Raw genomic sequence first — 15,009 nt, forward strand, 5'->3', positions numbered from 1 at the left:
ATAGTTTTTAGTTTGATAGTTGTTTTTACTTTACACGACACTGTTCAACACTTAATTCTGCTTCACTCTTTCGCTAACAATTTTGAAGACATCCGCGTTCTTGTGACACGTAAATACTACGCTTCCTATGTTTTGGTGCGGACTGCGTTCACACCTATGGTTCACACCAGCGATGAACCGCTCCAGAGTTCACTTGCAAGCGGTCCGAGAGAGACCACCTTTTAGGCGGACCAGAGTCCGGTTGTTTAGTTCACTTCAGAGGTCTCGGACTGCGTTCACATAAACCCAAACGAACCGGACCAAGCGGGTAAACGCACAAGGGTTCGATTCAACCGGACTATACAAGGCTGGTGTGAATGCGACCTAAAAGACCATTAGATTTTTTTCACCAAGGCAATGTTCAGATTATACGTGATTGTCTTTTTTTCTCTCTCATCCTATCTGCTCCTCTTTTGGAAGAAGCAAGAGTGTGTGCTTTTTATACTGTACAATGGAGTAACAATTGACTCTCAGTTGGGTTTTTAAACCATAGTCTTGGCATGATGAAAAACGGTGTCCATCTCACACAGCTAACATAACATTTAAATAATAATTTGATATTGTTTTTAACAGTCTCGTCCCCTATTTAGACAAATAGGGTTAACCATACATAGCCTACTGTTTAGAAAGGTGATGTTGTAGTGCTGGATTTTGAGTTGTTCATAACAGAAGCTGAATGTTCCTGGTTGGTCTTCAGTTCTTTATGGTATAATCATTTAAACACTGCTTCACTATTCAGGCCCTTCGCTATATGTAGCTGCTCTTCCTTTGTTTTGTCTTGACTTCCATACAGCCAGACTATATAAAGACCACTAAATGACTCTTATATTGAATGCAGGAGTTGGCGTGACTAACAGACATTACAGACATTACATGAAACATGGCTGGAAAACTGCAAGTGACAGAAACATGCACACAAGCACATTTAACATTTAAATCCCTCTCCACACACACATGCAAAGAATGAATACAAGTGCGGCAGTAAATCTGCAGGGCACATCGTAGCGATTTCCCTTACACACACACACACACGTATGTTAGCCTACTGAGTGCTTGTTATTTTACCCGGCATGTGACATGAGGCCGAGACAGAGGTGTCCTTTGTTTGGCCTACCTACAACCGACACGTTCTCCACGGCAACAGAGCGGGGAAACCCAGAGGGCCGCTCGGGTTTCAGCCCAGACATAAAAAGAAATGTCCAGCCCAGCACGAAAATTAGCCAGGATCCCGTCAAAGCAGACCATCTGCTTAGGAAACTCATATTTCTGTAACACTTGCAGCCTTCCTGTGCTTGGGGATGTTTAAACTGCAGGACACACAGTATTGCTTTAACATGAATAGAGGGTACAATGTTAGCTCTTAAAGGTCCCCTATTATACTGTTTTTCATCAATATATTATAGGTCTCAGATAGATTACATTACATGTCATTTGTTAGACGCTTTTATCCAAAGTGACTTACATACATTCAGTACTGTGGGCAATCCCCAGGAGCAACTTGGGGTGAAGTGTCTTGCCCAGGGACACAACGACATGCTGACTGCAGTGGGACTCAAACTTGCTATCCCCTGATTCGAAGTCCAGCACACTACCCACTGAGCCACAGCCTCCCTATATACAAGAACATGTCTCTGAAGAGTTTGGCTCCAAACACCAAACAGATCATTGCAGCATTACCCATAATCCCTTCTGTTTCAGCCCTGTTTCAAAAGTGCTGATTCTCTGTTTGTTACTTTAGATGAAAATAAGGAGCCCCTCCCCACGCCCCTCTGAGAGAGACTTGGTTACAAAGAACACAATGGTGCTCTAGGAGGAGATTCAGGTGATAAGGTGGGGGGGGGGTTACCTTGGTTGGTGATTGGCTAATGGTTACACAAGCCAAAACATCGTTATGACATCATAAAGTGGCCAAAATCTGATCAGCTCATTTTCAGACAGGTTTTTATATAAATGGTTCAGGACAAAAAGAGAGAGAATCTTTGTTCCTGAAACTTTCAGAGTCTCTTTACACAGAGGGGACACATGTTGATGTAGAAGAGACATGAAAAAGTGGATTTTGCATAATAGGTGACCTTTAAATGATTACAGCATAAAAAAGAGCCTTGTCCAGCTGTAAACATCTTGGGAACACCGACAACCTGCTGTAAACTCCTGACATTTTGCTAAAAACCTTTGGCTCTCCTCCCCCATGCTCCGTTTAGCAGTCGGTGGCCACTCACTGCGGAGCGACGGGGATCACTTTCAGCGCAATGGTCCTTAACACGGCACTTAGTGACACACTCTAAGTGCTCAGGACTGAATTGCTTGATTGGACAACTCATCTCCATTTGTATGGTAATCCACAGAAGAGCGCTATAAAGAGCCGGAGGGACATGTAATGGAATTTGCTGGATCTGTGTCTCGTTGGCGATGACCCCGTGCTCAATTATAGGGCCAATATAATTAATCTACACCTCTATTGTAATAAACTAACGGTGCAATTATATCAGCGCCCATTCTGTGGTGTAATATTCAAACTGCATTCAAATAGATGGGTGTTTTCCCCCCAAAAAATGGGTGCTCAGTGCCAGACTTTCGTGCTCCTGGCACACTATTGGTATAATTTTTGATTCGCTGAGATGCTTTCTCCGAAAATGGCCCTGGAGGAGCCATGCCAAGACTGCAGTTAAAAGACCCCTCCTCTCCCCCCTCTCTCCTCTCTGCATCTTTCTGTTTCTTGCTCCGTCTTTTGCATCTGTTTCTATCTTCACTATCTTGTGACCTATTCATCCAGCTGGTAATCACAGTCATTGATTCAGTTACTCACCCCCTAAACATTATGTATTCTCTGTAATCCATGATCAGATAGGTCCCTTGTTCTTACGTAACCCGGGGAGTTTCGGAGCAATCGAAGCAAACAGTAAAATACGAAACCGTGACTCCTGAACCTCTCCTTCTCCAAACTCTACAGAATGGATCAGTTCTTCGTGGCATTTAAGCTGAAAACACTGCGGCACTTTCAAAGCAGGCAAACATCAAAGCAGTGACGTCCCACGAGCATCACACACCCCTCTCAATGTCTTTATTGGGAGTATTCCTGTTTATCGATCCCATAACACATTTAATAAAAAGCCAGAGCACTACAGCTGAAACCATGTGTGTGCTCGTGTGCGTGAGAGGGAGATCGTCTCACTTTGTAACTACCTGCTAATTATACTCCACAGTAAACATGAAATTTGTAACCACACCACTGCAGGATATCATTAACTAAAAGGATTAGAGTGTGTTTCAGGCGGGAGGGCGTCTGCGGCTTCTCCCGATTGAAAATGGACTAATCTAAATGGGATACATCAATAAAACGGCGGAATAAAGTTGCGGGCACTTAAGAGCGTCAGCCTCTTTTGCTCAGGCTCAAAGTAGGGAAGAGAGTCACTGGCTGGCAGCCAGCCAATAAATTAGAAGATAAGAAATATTATTCCACTGGCACACCAGCAGCTTGCAGCTATTTAAAACAGTGAGGTTTATTGATAATTAAATTACTTGGAGGAAAAAAAGACAAGACAAGAATAGAATGCTTGGAGGCGGATCAATAAGGAGATGTTGTCGTGGATAACGCTGCAGTGCAACAACACCAGGAGGATGCAGTGTTTGTGTCCATCTTATATTCTCTCTGTGGGTTGAATGTGTATATCAAACAATGGAACACACATTTGTTGCTTATTGTTAAAAGTAATTTGTGTTGCAAAAATTGTTGACAAAAGAGCATGTTCATGTCATGTGACCTTGAGGTTTGTGTTTCAGGTGCTGAGCTGAAGTAAGATGGCCTCGGACAGAATGGCGTCTCCTCGCAGCAGCTCCAGACAGAGCAGCTCGCTCTGTTCATCCCCGATGAGGCAAGTAGCAGCAGTCTGACCACAAGGTGCACGCAGATCTCTAAAAAGAACATACACCAGGGGGTATTTTGGTTTTATTTGGTGTGGCTTTGAAATATAAAGACGTCTGCAGACACCATAATGCAGCGGAAGGGTATTTACATTTTGTGTGTGCTCCTGAAGGCTGAGGGCTTAACAGTTATGTTTCCTTTAAAGCACTTTTCTGCACATTTAAACTGTCTTTTAATATTGAAGACTATCAAAAAAATGATTTTTTTAGATGGAAGAGTATTTAAATAGAGAAAGGAAAAGATTGTTCCACTTTTGGTTATTACAACAACGTTAAACAGTATGAAGCAGTCTCTGGTCATGTCAATGTTAAAGCCAGTGATGCACATGACACACACACACACACGTCATATTCATGCAGAAACACACACACACAAACAACATACCGACAGTAATAGCCGTGATAGGAATAAATAACCTTCCTGTTTCATCTGTAGATGAGGCCCCCCAAAAATGCAGCACACTTTGACCCCTATCTCCTCCTGATAATGCAGAGTAATGGGGGCAGATGCTGGTTTCATGACAGCTCTCATGGGGGCAGAGATTGAGGTGTGACCGGGTGACGGGTCTAGTTGTGTCGTTGGAGATGTTCAGTGGTTTGTGAGCAGATGAATGAATCACAGAGACGTTTGGTGACAGATGAGGTAGCTGGGTGCATTCGGTTCTCAGTGCTAAGAGAAGGCACAAACAGAAATGCACTTACACACAACAACACACACATTTATAGAACTGCCTGAAACATTTTATAAATTACTTAAATCAATTATTATTAAATCAACAGGGCTTCACTAATTACTGCCAATAGCTCTTAAAGTTACATTCTTACCAACAAATAAACATTTTGGTCCTTGCATACTTACTTTAGATCTGTTTTTCAATATATAATTAGATATTATATACTGTATATATCATCATATAAAGTTGCCGTGGATGACTCAGTTGAGAGCAAACGGTTATATGTACAGTAACTTTTTCAGCATAAGTCTCTTTTTTATTTGTGTTTCTGGCAATCCTACTGATACAAATCTCCTTTGAGCTCAGTCATGGTCTCTACAAACTCCTGAGGGAAATATCTGGCTCTTTAGGTGCTATATGCTTATTTTGTTGACCAGCTAGTTCCTATCTGTATGACATTTGGTGGTGCTGTCCTTACTGTGGATTAATCAGAGCGTATTTGCTGAAAATGGCTGGCTGCTGTGGCTGGAAACAGGGTAAAAGTTGTATCTATAAAACCCACAAAATGTCAGCTGAAAGACGCTAGAACACTCTGTAGATGACATAGTGATTTAATCAATTGTTTATGTAGAAAATATAAATAAGTACAGCGCTAAACTTGACAATACTTTCCGTAACATTAATGTGTGTTACATTCTGACTCCATGATTTAGATAATCACTGTACGTAACTGAAACTCGGACTAAATAAACTTCAGATGGTTCACGCGTGTGTTGAGAAAGGTCAAGGCAGGTCTTATAGAAAGTCACTCCAGAGGCTCCGGAGTAAAAATCACATCCCCTTCATATCAGGGAATATGAAGTGGTTGATGTTTTATTAGAGTTGTTGGTTCAACATCCCCAAACCAATATATCGGCTTTAGTCGGGATCCTACATCAACACATTTAGAGGAAGTCAACAGCAGAAGGTCAAAAGGTCAAAACCTCAGTGACGATGCAAACAAAGACACACCCTCACACACTGCTTCCCTTAAAAACATCTGTCCACCATTTCATGCCATATTTGAGGTTGATTTCTGCACACAAAAGGTGGACTTGGCAAGCAGAAATCCTAAAAGATCTGTCAAACACATGCGGTCAAGATGCAAAAAGAGAAGTGTGTCGATGTTTAACAATCAGAAACTGAAGCAACAACATCACAACGCTGTCACGAAAGCCGAGACTAAGCAGCAACATCAAATAAACAGCCTTCAACCGGATCAGGCTTTCAAATCAGCAATTGGCAACTTGGAGTTATTAACGCTCATCCAAAACAAATGATGTGATTTCAAACATCTGTCAATCTTAGAATATAAACTATAATTGACGTCTTTGTTGTGTAAGTGTCAGCTCATGATACGTATTTTTTTAATGGGAAACATCTCCTCCTTTGAGTCATCATTTACACATTTGACTATATATATATACTGACAGTTTTCTGTTTACAAATGCTTACACAGCGCCGCAGAAGACACGCAATGCATGCCCTTGGATATCAAATCAGTACAGTTATCACGCGATAGGCAACCACACGCACGCCACGCACGCCCGCACGCACGCCCTCACGCACGCACGCCCTCACGCACGCACGCACGCCCTCACGCACGCACGCACGCACGCACACACACACACACTTATACTCACACATAAACAAACAGATCATCTCTGATTTGCTCTTCTTTGTCTGTCCCACTTACACAAACATAAATCCTGTTTGTGCAGGCTCAGTAAATCAACTGATGAAAGGAGCCAATGACTGAATTGTATTAAAAAATAAATTGCAAACACAGATGCGACGCACACATGCACTCAGTTGACAAACATCTCCACAACAGATCAGCTGGACGATGTTGGCCTCAGGTTACAGACTGAACATTAAAGCATGGAGACATGTCACAGTAGAGACCAAATAGAAGTCTGAACCTGTAAAGGAGCATACTATGTCCCCCTTAAGTCTGAAAAATACAGTTTTTAGGCCAGATTTTACTTTTTTTTTTAGCTTATACCAGCTTTACCTAGTATATATTCCGATAACATTTTTATTTACTGTGCAACCCTCATTTGAAAAAGAGAAGCGTGTACAGTATAATGTCTTCCACGTGTGTCTGCAGTAGATATACTACATACTAATCTTGCATGTGTGAGGGCGGGAGCGTAAGTCAAAGGAAAACAGAAATGAGTTATAGTTGGTTAGACACAGACAAAGAGAACAAGAGGGAATATAACTCAGTGTGCCGTTGTAGGTGAGTCTGCTTTTGGCTGCACATAAGAGGCCGTCGGACACATCTGGGAGTCAGATGTCCGATCCTCGTTGCCAGGATTTAACTCTGCCAGTCAGAGGCCACGATATATCCCCTTACCACACTTCGGGAGGAGCACAGACCCGACCTTACCCCAGAAAATCAAGGCGTGACTTGCACCCATTTAAAAGTACTATTAGCCATATGCTTTAACCATTTTCTTAGCTCATCTGTCAGCTCTTTACAGTCAGGCAGCATTTTGTAGAACTTTTCAGTAGAGCTGTTTTATGAGGTTTGTTCAGAGAGTTCAAGCTCGCAATATTCTGGTTTTTAAGCAAAATAGGAATGCATTAACATCCTATTTGGTTGTCTGACTATGTATTTAATTCTTCCTGGGACAAACGTGTCCTTGTTTCCTCCTGTAGTGAAGCCAAAGCCTCAATGGTCTGGTCTTCAAAATCTCGCAGCTCATTCTGCCCACATTTCCCTTCACTCTGGCCCGCTGGACTGTGGTTCAGCTGTGGGATTCGAGAGAGATTTCCATTTGTTCATAAGTGACATCAGGCGTCAGGCTTTGATACGCAGACGACAGCTGAATGATTTCCATCAGAAAAATGTGCGGAGAATACTCGGAGATAAATGCAAACAGATTCAAAACAGAAATAATAATATAATAAACAAACACATGTTGCACTGTTTCGTTTCCAAACAAGCTGCTTGGCCTGCAAGCAGATGATGGAACATTCCAGATGTCCATATTAAACATTTTGTGACGGTTTTCTATTCCTAACCACTCACTGCACTGTATCATGGGTGCATTTATTTGTTATTTAAGCCATTGCATATAGGATCAAAACCCACAGTCTGCTAGCAAGTCTATCAAAAATAAATCGAGGTTAAGTGCAGTATTTGGAAAACATTCTCACTTAAAAATATGTTTACATAAGCTAAAGGGAAGCCAGGTCATCGTGGTTAAGTTAATGAGTCACTAAATCACTAATGATTTAATGAGAGCTGCATCAAATTGATATTCCAATTAGTCTGCCCATTATCTCCTTACTTAATTGATGAGGTGTATGTCCTATAAAAAGCCCATAATCTCTTCATTAAGCCCAATCAGATGCCATTTTATATTGTTTTGTCCAAACCACAGTCCAACACTTTGATTTAATATAACATAGACAAAGAAAAAGCTATATCTTCTGTTTCTGTGTGTGTGTGTGTGTGTATGTGAATTGTTAGATCTTAATCACATGTATATCAATCAACAAACCCTGCTAAACTATATGTAAAACGTCCTTCTTCTTTTTCCCCGTTTTCCTCTACAAAGTCCATAATGACGTCTGTAATCTGTATTTTACGACATGTTAATTTCACACTCTTCCACTAAACCGGACTAACCTAGCCACACAGGGGGACTCCACTTTAACTCAAAACATCAGTGGGCAACCAAAGAGAAGGATTATTTAACCTGGGCTCATGATCTATGAAGTGTAAGTGTTCCTGAATCGCTTACAGCCTCTTGTGATATGTCGAACAAGCCCAGTAACGGGCAGCCACCCCTGAAGAACAAACGGCCTCTCCTGAGTGACAACAGGTGTTTCAAACCTGCTCCACACTGAGCACTGATATGTTGTGCAAACATGTGACTTTCACTGCGCTTTAAAGCACATTGACATTATTTGTATTAGCCTCATGATAGGATTAGTTGAATGTCCCTCAGACAGCACACGCTAGGAGATGAATGCTCAACGTGTGTTTTCATGCGAGAACTCTGTTGCTGTTTTTAGCCTCAAGTGTGTGTGTGTGTGTGTGTGTGTGTGTGTGTGTGTGTGTGTGTGTGTCGTTGAAAATGTTTTGCATGATCGAGTGTACAAACAAACCAACATATTGAAATTGGCACTTAATAGTGTGAATGTGTCTAGAAACCAAGCGCCACAAGTCCATTGTGTTTTTAATCAATCCAAAATAAAACAGTAAAAATAATCCATATTTGAACTCTCACTCAACAAACTAACATTCTTCTTTAAAGCATGTTATCAATGTAGTCAGCAGTCATCTCCCTTTCAGAAGTGTGGAGTTGAGTTCAGGGACAGACGGCGATCAGAGAGTGACTCATCCAGCAGAACAACTGCATTAAGCACATGGAAAGTTGAAAAAGTGAACCATCGAAAAGCTCAAGTTATCCTTTTTGATTTAATGCAGGAGGAGTGAGCACACTGCGACGGAAACTGAGGACATCTGAACAGAAATCCTGCTTTATTGCAGACACATTTCTGCATGTTCCTCATGTTTCTTTGCCATGTTTTTACCACAACAATTTCAGATTCATTTGATTCATTTTCCATTTATTTACACACGTGGCACTCCCCTTTTTGTATGGATAAAGATGTTGAAATGCGTCCTATTGCAATGCCAACAATGTGTTAGTTCATCTCTCAGTACTTTCCATCCCCCCCTCTCTCATGTTTAAAGTACCCAAAGTTCTTGCACACCATAAAAGTTTTATTTCCAGCTGTGCAGGATCAAGAACTCTTCACTGGGAACAAAAACTAGATTGCTTCACAAACCCCGAGTTAATTCAGTGCAAATTAGGTGAGAATTACATTTTTATTTCAGGTTTAATTAAAAGATCTGAGTTCCTCTTCCACCGCTGCCTCCAATCCTAATACAACAAAGTGTTTAGTACCAATTTTTTAAAACAAAACATTGCTTTGATCCAGCTCCTGTCTGCTGTTGCTCAGTCCCTGACAGCCAGCCGCTGATGAAGAAGAGGAGTGGTCTTCATCTCCACAGGATCCCTGTCTGGGATAATAGAGCATGCTGTAGCCTGACCCTCTCTTGGCCCTGCATGTAAATATTTGTGATTCCCTGCGAGCTGAAGAGCACCGCTTCCCCTCCTTTGGAAAACAAGCCTATTATTTATCATCTCTCCCCGCTGGTGAGGGAGCGTTTTGTGGTTTGATGGCCGTGTAAATCAAGACGAGTCCATCTTTATGCACTGCTCTTATATAACTGCGGAAAATGGTTTGAAATAGGTCTGATATGAATGAAGTGCCATGAAGAATTGTTGCTCATTTTAGATTCACTCGGTTGTTTGTTTACCCCATTTCAGCTCAGAGTGTCACTTTGAGTCTATTGGGAAATACACACTACCTGATAAGCATAATGGAAAATGTTCCTTTCTGTGTCATCCAGTCTGCTGTTACACGAAACATTGTGTGGGTTTGTTTGGGTGCTTTGTAAAGAAAGATGATGCCAAATTAAGAATTGAAAGCTCTTTTCAACTCCTGCTGATCACTTTCCTCCTTTGTGGGTGATTTGACTCTCTGAGTTTGAGGCATTGTGTTGTTCACTGTGTGATTCATTTCTAACAAGACACATATGGAGAACTGGAGGTATTTACGATGTCTCTTTGAATGTGAGAAAAAACGGAGGCAGTGTTTAGTAGTACATTTAATCTGCAAGCAACGTTTAGTTGAAATTAAGGCCTTTAATCGCCTAAATTTGAACAAAAAACCCATTATCCATTTTCACAATGATCACTATGATGTGATTTAACACACTTAGCAGAACAAGCTCCATATTAAAAAAGGACCTAATACGCTTTCTGGGGGTTTTCTTTCCTGTATGTGTCAATATTTCTCTCCGTCTACATTCACAGCTTATTACATCTTCACCCTTTTCCAAATGTAGGGTGATTTATTCACCAGATACATCTTTCAACCAATGAGCTTCCTCTATTTCCATTGTTATTCCACTTCCTCAATGACTGCTGATCACTTTCCTCCTTTGTGGGTGATTTGACTCTCTGAGTTTGAGGCATTGTGTTGTTCACTGTGTGATTCATGTCTAACAAGACACATATGGGGAACTGGAGGTATTTACGATGTCTCTTTGAATGTGAGAAAAAACTAAGGAAGGGTTCAGTAACACATTTTATCTGTAAGCAACGTTTAGTTGAAATTAAGGCCTTTAATCGCCAACAAAAAACCCATTATCCATTTTCACAATGATCACTATGATGTGATTTAACACACTTAGCAGAACAAGCTCCATATTAAAAAAGGACCTAATACGCTTTCTGGGGGTTTTCTTTCCTGTATGTGTCAATATTCTTTCTCCGTCTACATTCACAGCTTATTACATCTTCACCCTTTTCCAAATGTTGGGTGATTTATTCACCAGATACATTTTTCAACCAATGAGCTTCCTCCATTTCCATTGTTATTCCACCTCCTCAATGACAGATGATTGACTGAATGTCAAATGTATATAAGTATATACTAAGGGAATTTGAGTGTGTGCTCTCGGGCTTCATTCTCAATATTTGTCAAAAATATAACGCAGGTGTTCTACGTTGTGGGAAAAAGTTGATTTATGTTTTTCTTTGTAAAATTAAGATATAATCAAATACTTTTTCACCTGAAATACATGTCAAACAAACCTGTGTACATCTGTCAGTTTAAGAGGAGCAAATGCATTTATTCTCATCTCATGTGATCTAATCTGCGTCACCTTTAAATGAGACCTTTCTCTGACCTTAATCAAAGCCTAAATGAGTTTCCTCAGTGAATAGCTGCCCTCACTGTGGTTTGATGGTGGATTAGACATAATTGGAGCTGTGGCTTCGTCACGATTCAGTCCTGTGTAACCCGCTCCGGCTAAAAGCTGAAACCCAATATCTGCCTGGAGATGTTATGTTATGATGTCGGCTGTTGCTAGTCCATGACAAATCTTTGTTTTTGAGTGTACACACAGCCACAATGCTTGTCCTAAAAATAGCAACCAATATTCAATACCAATGCAATATCCCAATGTCTCTAATGAGCTGCCATTTCCCTCAAACTGCAGACAGAGAGCAGAGAGGAACATATCGTCCTCATTAAAGGCTCTTCTCCAAGTGTTGACTCAAACACAGGATATTAGAAGTACTGCTATGAGAATGGTTCTTAAGTACATATATTTAAGTATGATCAGGATACTTAAAGTATTTGGAGTAAAAGTGCTTAAACTCCAAATTGAAAATGTTTGACTCAAAACAATACTTAATCAATGAGCAAAATGGTTGCCAATACATTTTCTGTCAACCCACTCTTTGTCTAAGGTGTTATTATATATAGTGTAATACTGGATAGTTTAATCTACATACACAAATCCTATTTTAAAAGTTCTTCATAGGTTTTATGTGTAGAAATCAGAATTTATAAAGTGACTGTGAAAAAGCTGTAACCTAATACATACCCTAACCCTAACCCTAACCCAATAATATGAACTTTAAATAAAAACGATTAGGTTCTTAACTTAATATTATTGCTTTCAACTAACCTAATACAGTTATAATATAAGATAAGATAAGATAGTACTTTATTGATCCCAATTTGGGAGGCTGTGGCTCACTGGATAGTGTGCTGGACTTTGAATCAGGGGATAGCAAGTTCGAGTCCCTCTGCAGTCAGCATGTCGTTGTGTCCCTGAGACACTTCACCTCAAATTGCTCCTGTGGGGATTGTCCACAGTACTGACTGTATGTAAGTCGCTTTGGATAAAAGCGTCTAACAAGTAACAAGTAATAAACAAGAAAGTAGAAAATATACATGTTGAATTTACAAATGAACAATCACAATAACAAAATATAAAGCAAGTTATTATATATACATAAGTACGAGAGGTCTGTTGACATTATACATTCAATTAAAGTCAACGGTTCAGTTTTTTCAGTGTACCTCAAATGTGTACTTAAGAAGAGTACTCGAGTAAAAGTACTGAGTTACTCTCCAGCTCTTCCTCAGGGTGCAGGGTCTGACTTGCCCCCTTGATCCTGCGTTCATTAGGTCTCTGCTGGGGGATTGCAGTGTGGAGGAGTGTTTGCTCTGCGCAGCTCTTTGTTAAAGCCGCCCTCAGGGCTTCGGGGAAATGCTTAAACTAACAAGTGTGCAGCCGGCAGTTATCTGCGGATAATTGACCTTGAGTACACATCATTGATTTTAGGGATGCCGCGGTGGTTTAAGCGCTGCAGTTATATCGCGTGGCATAAATGGAATGTGTGTGGGTTTTATTCGCATTATGGAGAAGAGCTATATACTCACATACAGCGTGCATATAAAACACAGCATTTTCTATACCATTTATGAGCTGTGGGGTTCCTTTTATTTGAAACTTTAAATTAACAACCTCTTAGATTAATGTTTTGTAATTGACCCCGATCAAAGCTTAGCTCCAGTTGTTAAGCCTTCATTTTACAATGGTAGGCTATATAATGCGATATACTCAATGATTACAGCTGCAGATTTTCCGCTTAAAATTTATAGTTATTTTTGATTCAATGGGACCTTCACTTAAGATAGATGTAAACAAAAAAAGACTTTATCAACTACAGCAAACAACATTGACAAAAACAACCATTTGGTCTAAAATATGCATTTCATGGATACATACATTATCTCAGTCGACTTAAAGTGGACCTATCATGCTATATTTAAATAATATAGTGGAGGCCCATACCTATATAAGGCATATTTATACTTTTTTTTTTTCAAAATACCAAACAGATCATGCATATTAGCCATGCCTCATTTTGCTCAATTTGACAATTTATAGCTCTGCAGGGGCAGATTATGTGAGAACAGCACCATCTACTGGCCTGGCATATGTACTACAGCGTCTCCAGCGCTTTCGAACGGCAATGGCCGTGGCGGTCTCCTCCTGATTGGTGGAGTTGGCCCAATAGCTGTAGCGCCACGGTCCTGACGTCAGGACAGTGTTCAAATCTGGATCAGTTTTTATCAGATCCGTTGCAGCCCCTTTTTTAGAGATTTGGGTATGGAGGAAAATAGAGAGGGTTGTGTTTTCTGACACTTGGTGAGTTCCCTGGAACACCGGGGACACATATTCATGTATAAAAGACGTACAAAAGTGCATTTTGCATGATAGGTCCCCTTTAAGTAACCTGAAAAGGCCAAAGTCCCTGGAAGAAAGTCGGCACACACATGACATGTAAGAACAGCAGGGCCGTCCCTAGCCAACATGAGGCCCCACGCAAAGTTCTATGATGAGGCCCTCTGTTTCGCGAGCGTCGACGGGAGGGGGTGCTAGTGGAGCCTCGCAGCAGCGAAACCGTGCCGCGCCACACTAATTGCGCCGCATAAGCGCATAGGTGCGCCGCATTTTCGGCTCAGTTGAGGCACCCTCCGCAAGATGAGGCCCCCTCCGCAAGGTGAGGCCCCACGCAGTCTGCATGATCGGCCTGTAGGGAGGGACGGCCCTGAAGAACAGTATACAGTTTAATAGCTTAAAAGTCATTTAAGTAACTTAATTGGCACATCATGTAGTTATGCTAACTTTCTGCCTGGGAAGAAACCTATACTTTCTAATAAAAAAAAGTGGAAAGAGGAGAAGGGTGGCACTGCCAAGTTAAATGATCCGTCATTGTCCTAATTTACGAGTAACCACTTCCTTCATTTTCTCCTGATTGAGCATGTTATTTCTTGTGGAGGCGGCAAAGATGATTAAGGTTTTCTCACATTAATCACTTCAAGCTTTAGTCAGCTTTAATCGGCAGGATAGTCAGCATTTCCCGGATCTCAGAGAAACACTGTCTGTGTGATGCTGAGTTCATGTTGCTCAAAAGTGGTTTTGTTTGTGCAATCATTTTAATATCAATAATGAGCAACTACTCTGAAACTGTACAGTCAATTAATGTCAATTGTACGCTTGCAAAGCAATTCAGAAGTAGGGTATAAACTTTCTCTGCATGCAGCGATCAATAGCGGCTCTGGTCTGTTTCACTTTAACCTCATTTTGATACCAGCCATGGATCCACATAAACACACTGAATACACTTTAATATGAAAGTTACCGTACTGTAAAGTTATGCTTACCTTTTTGTTTTGTGTGCCTCTACTGGGACATGTCTCCATGCTTTGATGTTCAAAAAGCTCTTTATTTTTCTCATACTGCCTGTGCTGCAGCACCTCTTTTCACCCTCTGTCTGAAACCAGAGCCCAGTCTGCTCTGATTGGTTAGCTGGCCGGCTCTGTTGTGATTGGTCAACCGCTCAGAGATGTCACGCCCCTTAGCCTATCACTCACAATGAGT

The 15,009-nt window shown here is 41.0% G+C and overlaps 1 protein-coding gene across 1 annotated transcript in view; it reads left to right on the forward strand.

The window, feature by feature from the left end:
• The window catches only part of LOC117497214 (protein inscuteable homolog), a 47,646-nt gene that overhangs the window by 6,746 nt on the left and 25,891 nt on the right, over window positions 1-15,009 (forward strand). The window contains 1 exon segment of the mRNA XM_034149088.1: window positions 3,820-3,911. Coding sequence (XP_034004979.1) covers window positions 3,838-3,911 — 74 coding nt within the window. The 5' untranslated portion in view covers window positions 3,820-3,837.

The sequence above is a fragment of the Trematomus bernacchii genome, unplaced genomic scaffold (genome assembly GCF_902827165.1).
Source record: "Trematomus bernacchii unplaced genomic scaffold, fTreBer1.1, whole genome shotgun sequence".
Classification (NCBI taxonomy): Eukaryota; Metazoa; Chordata; class Actinopteri; order Perciformes; family Nototheniidae; genus Trematomus; species Trematomus bernacchii.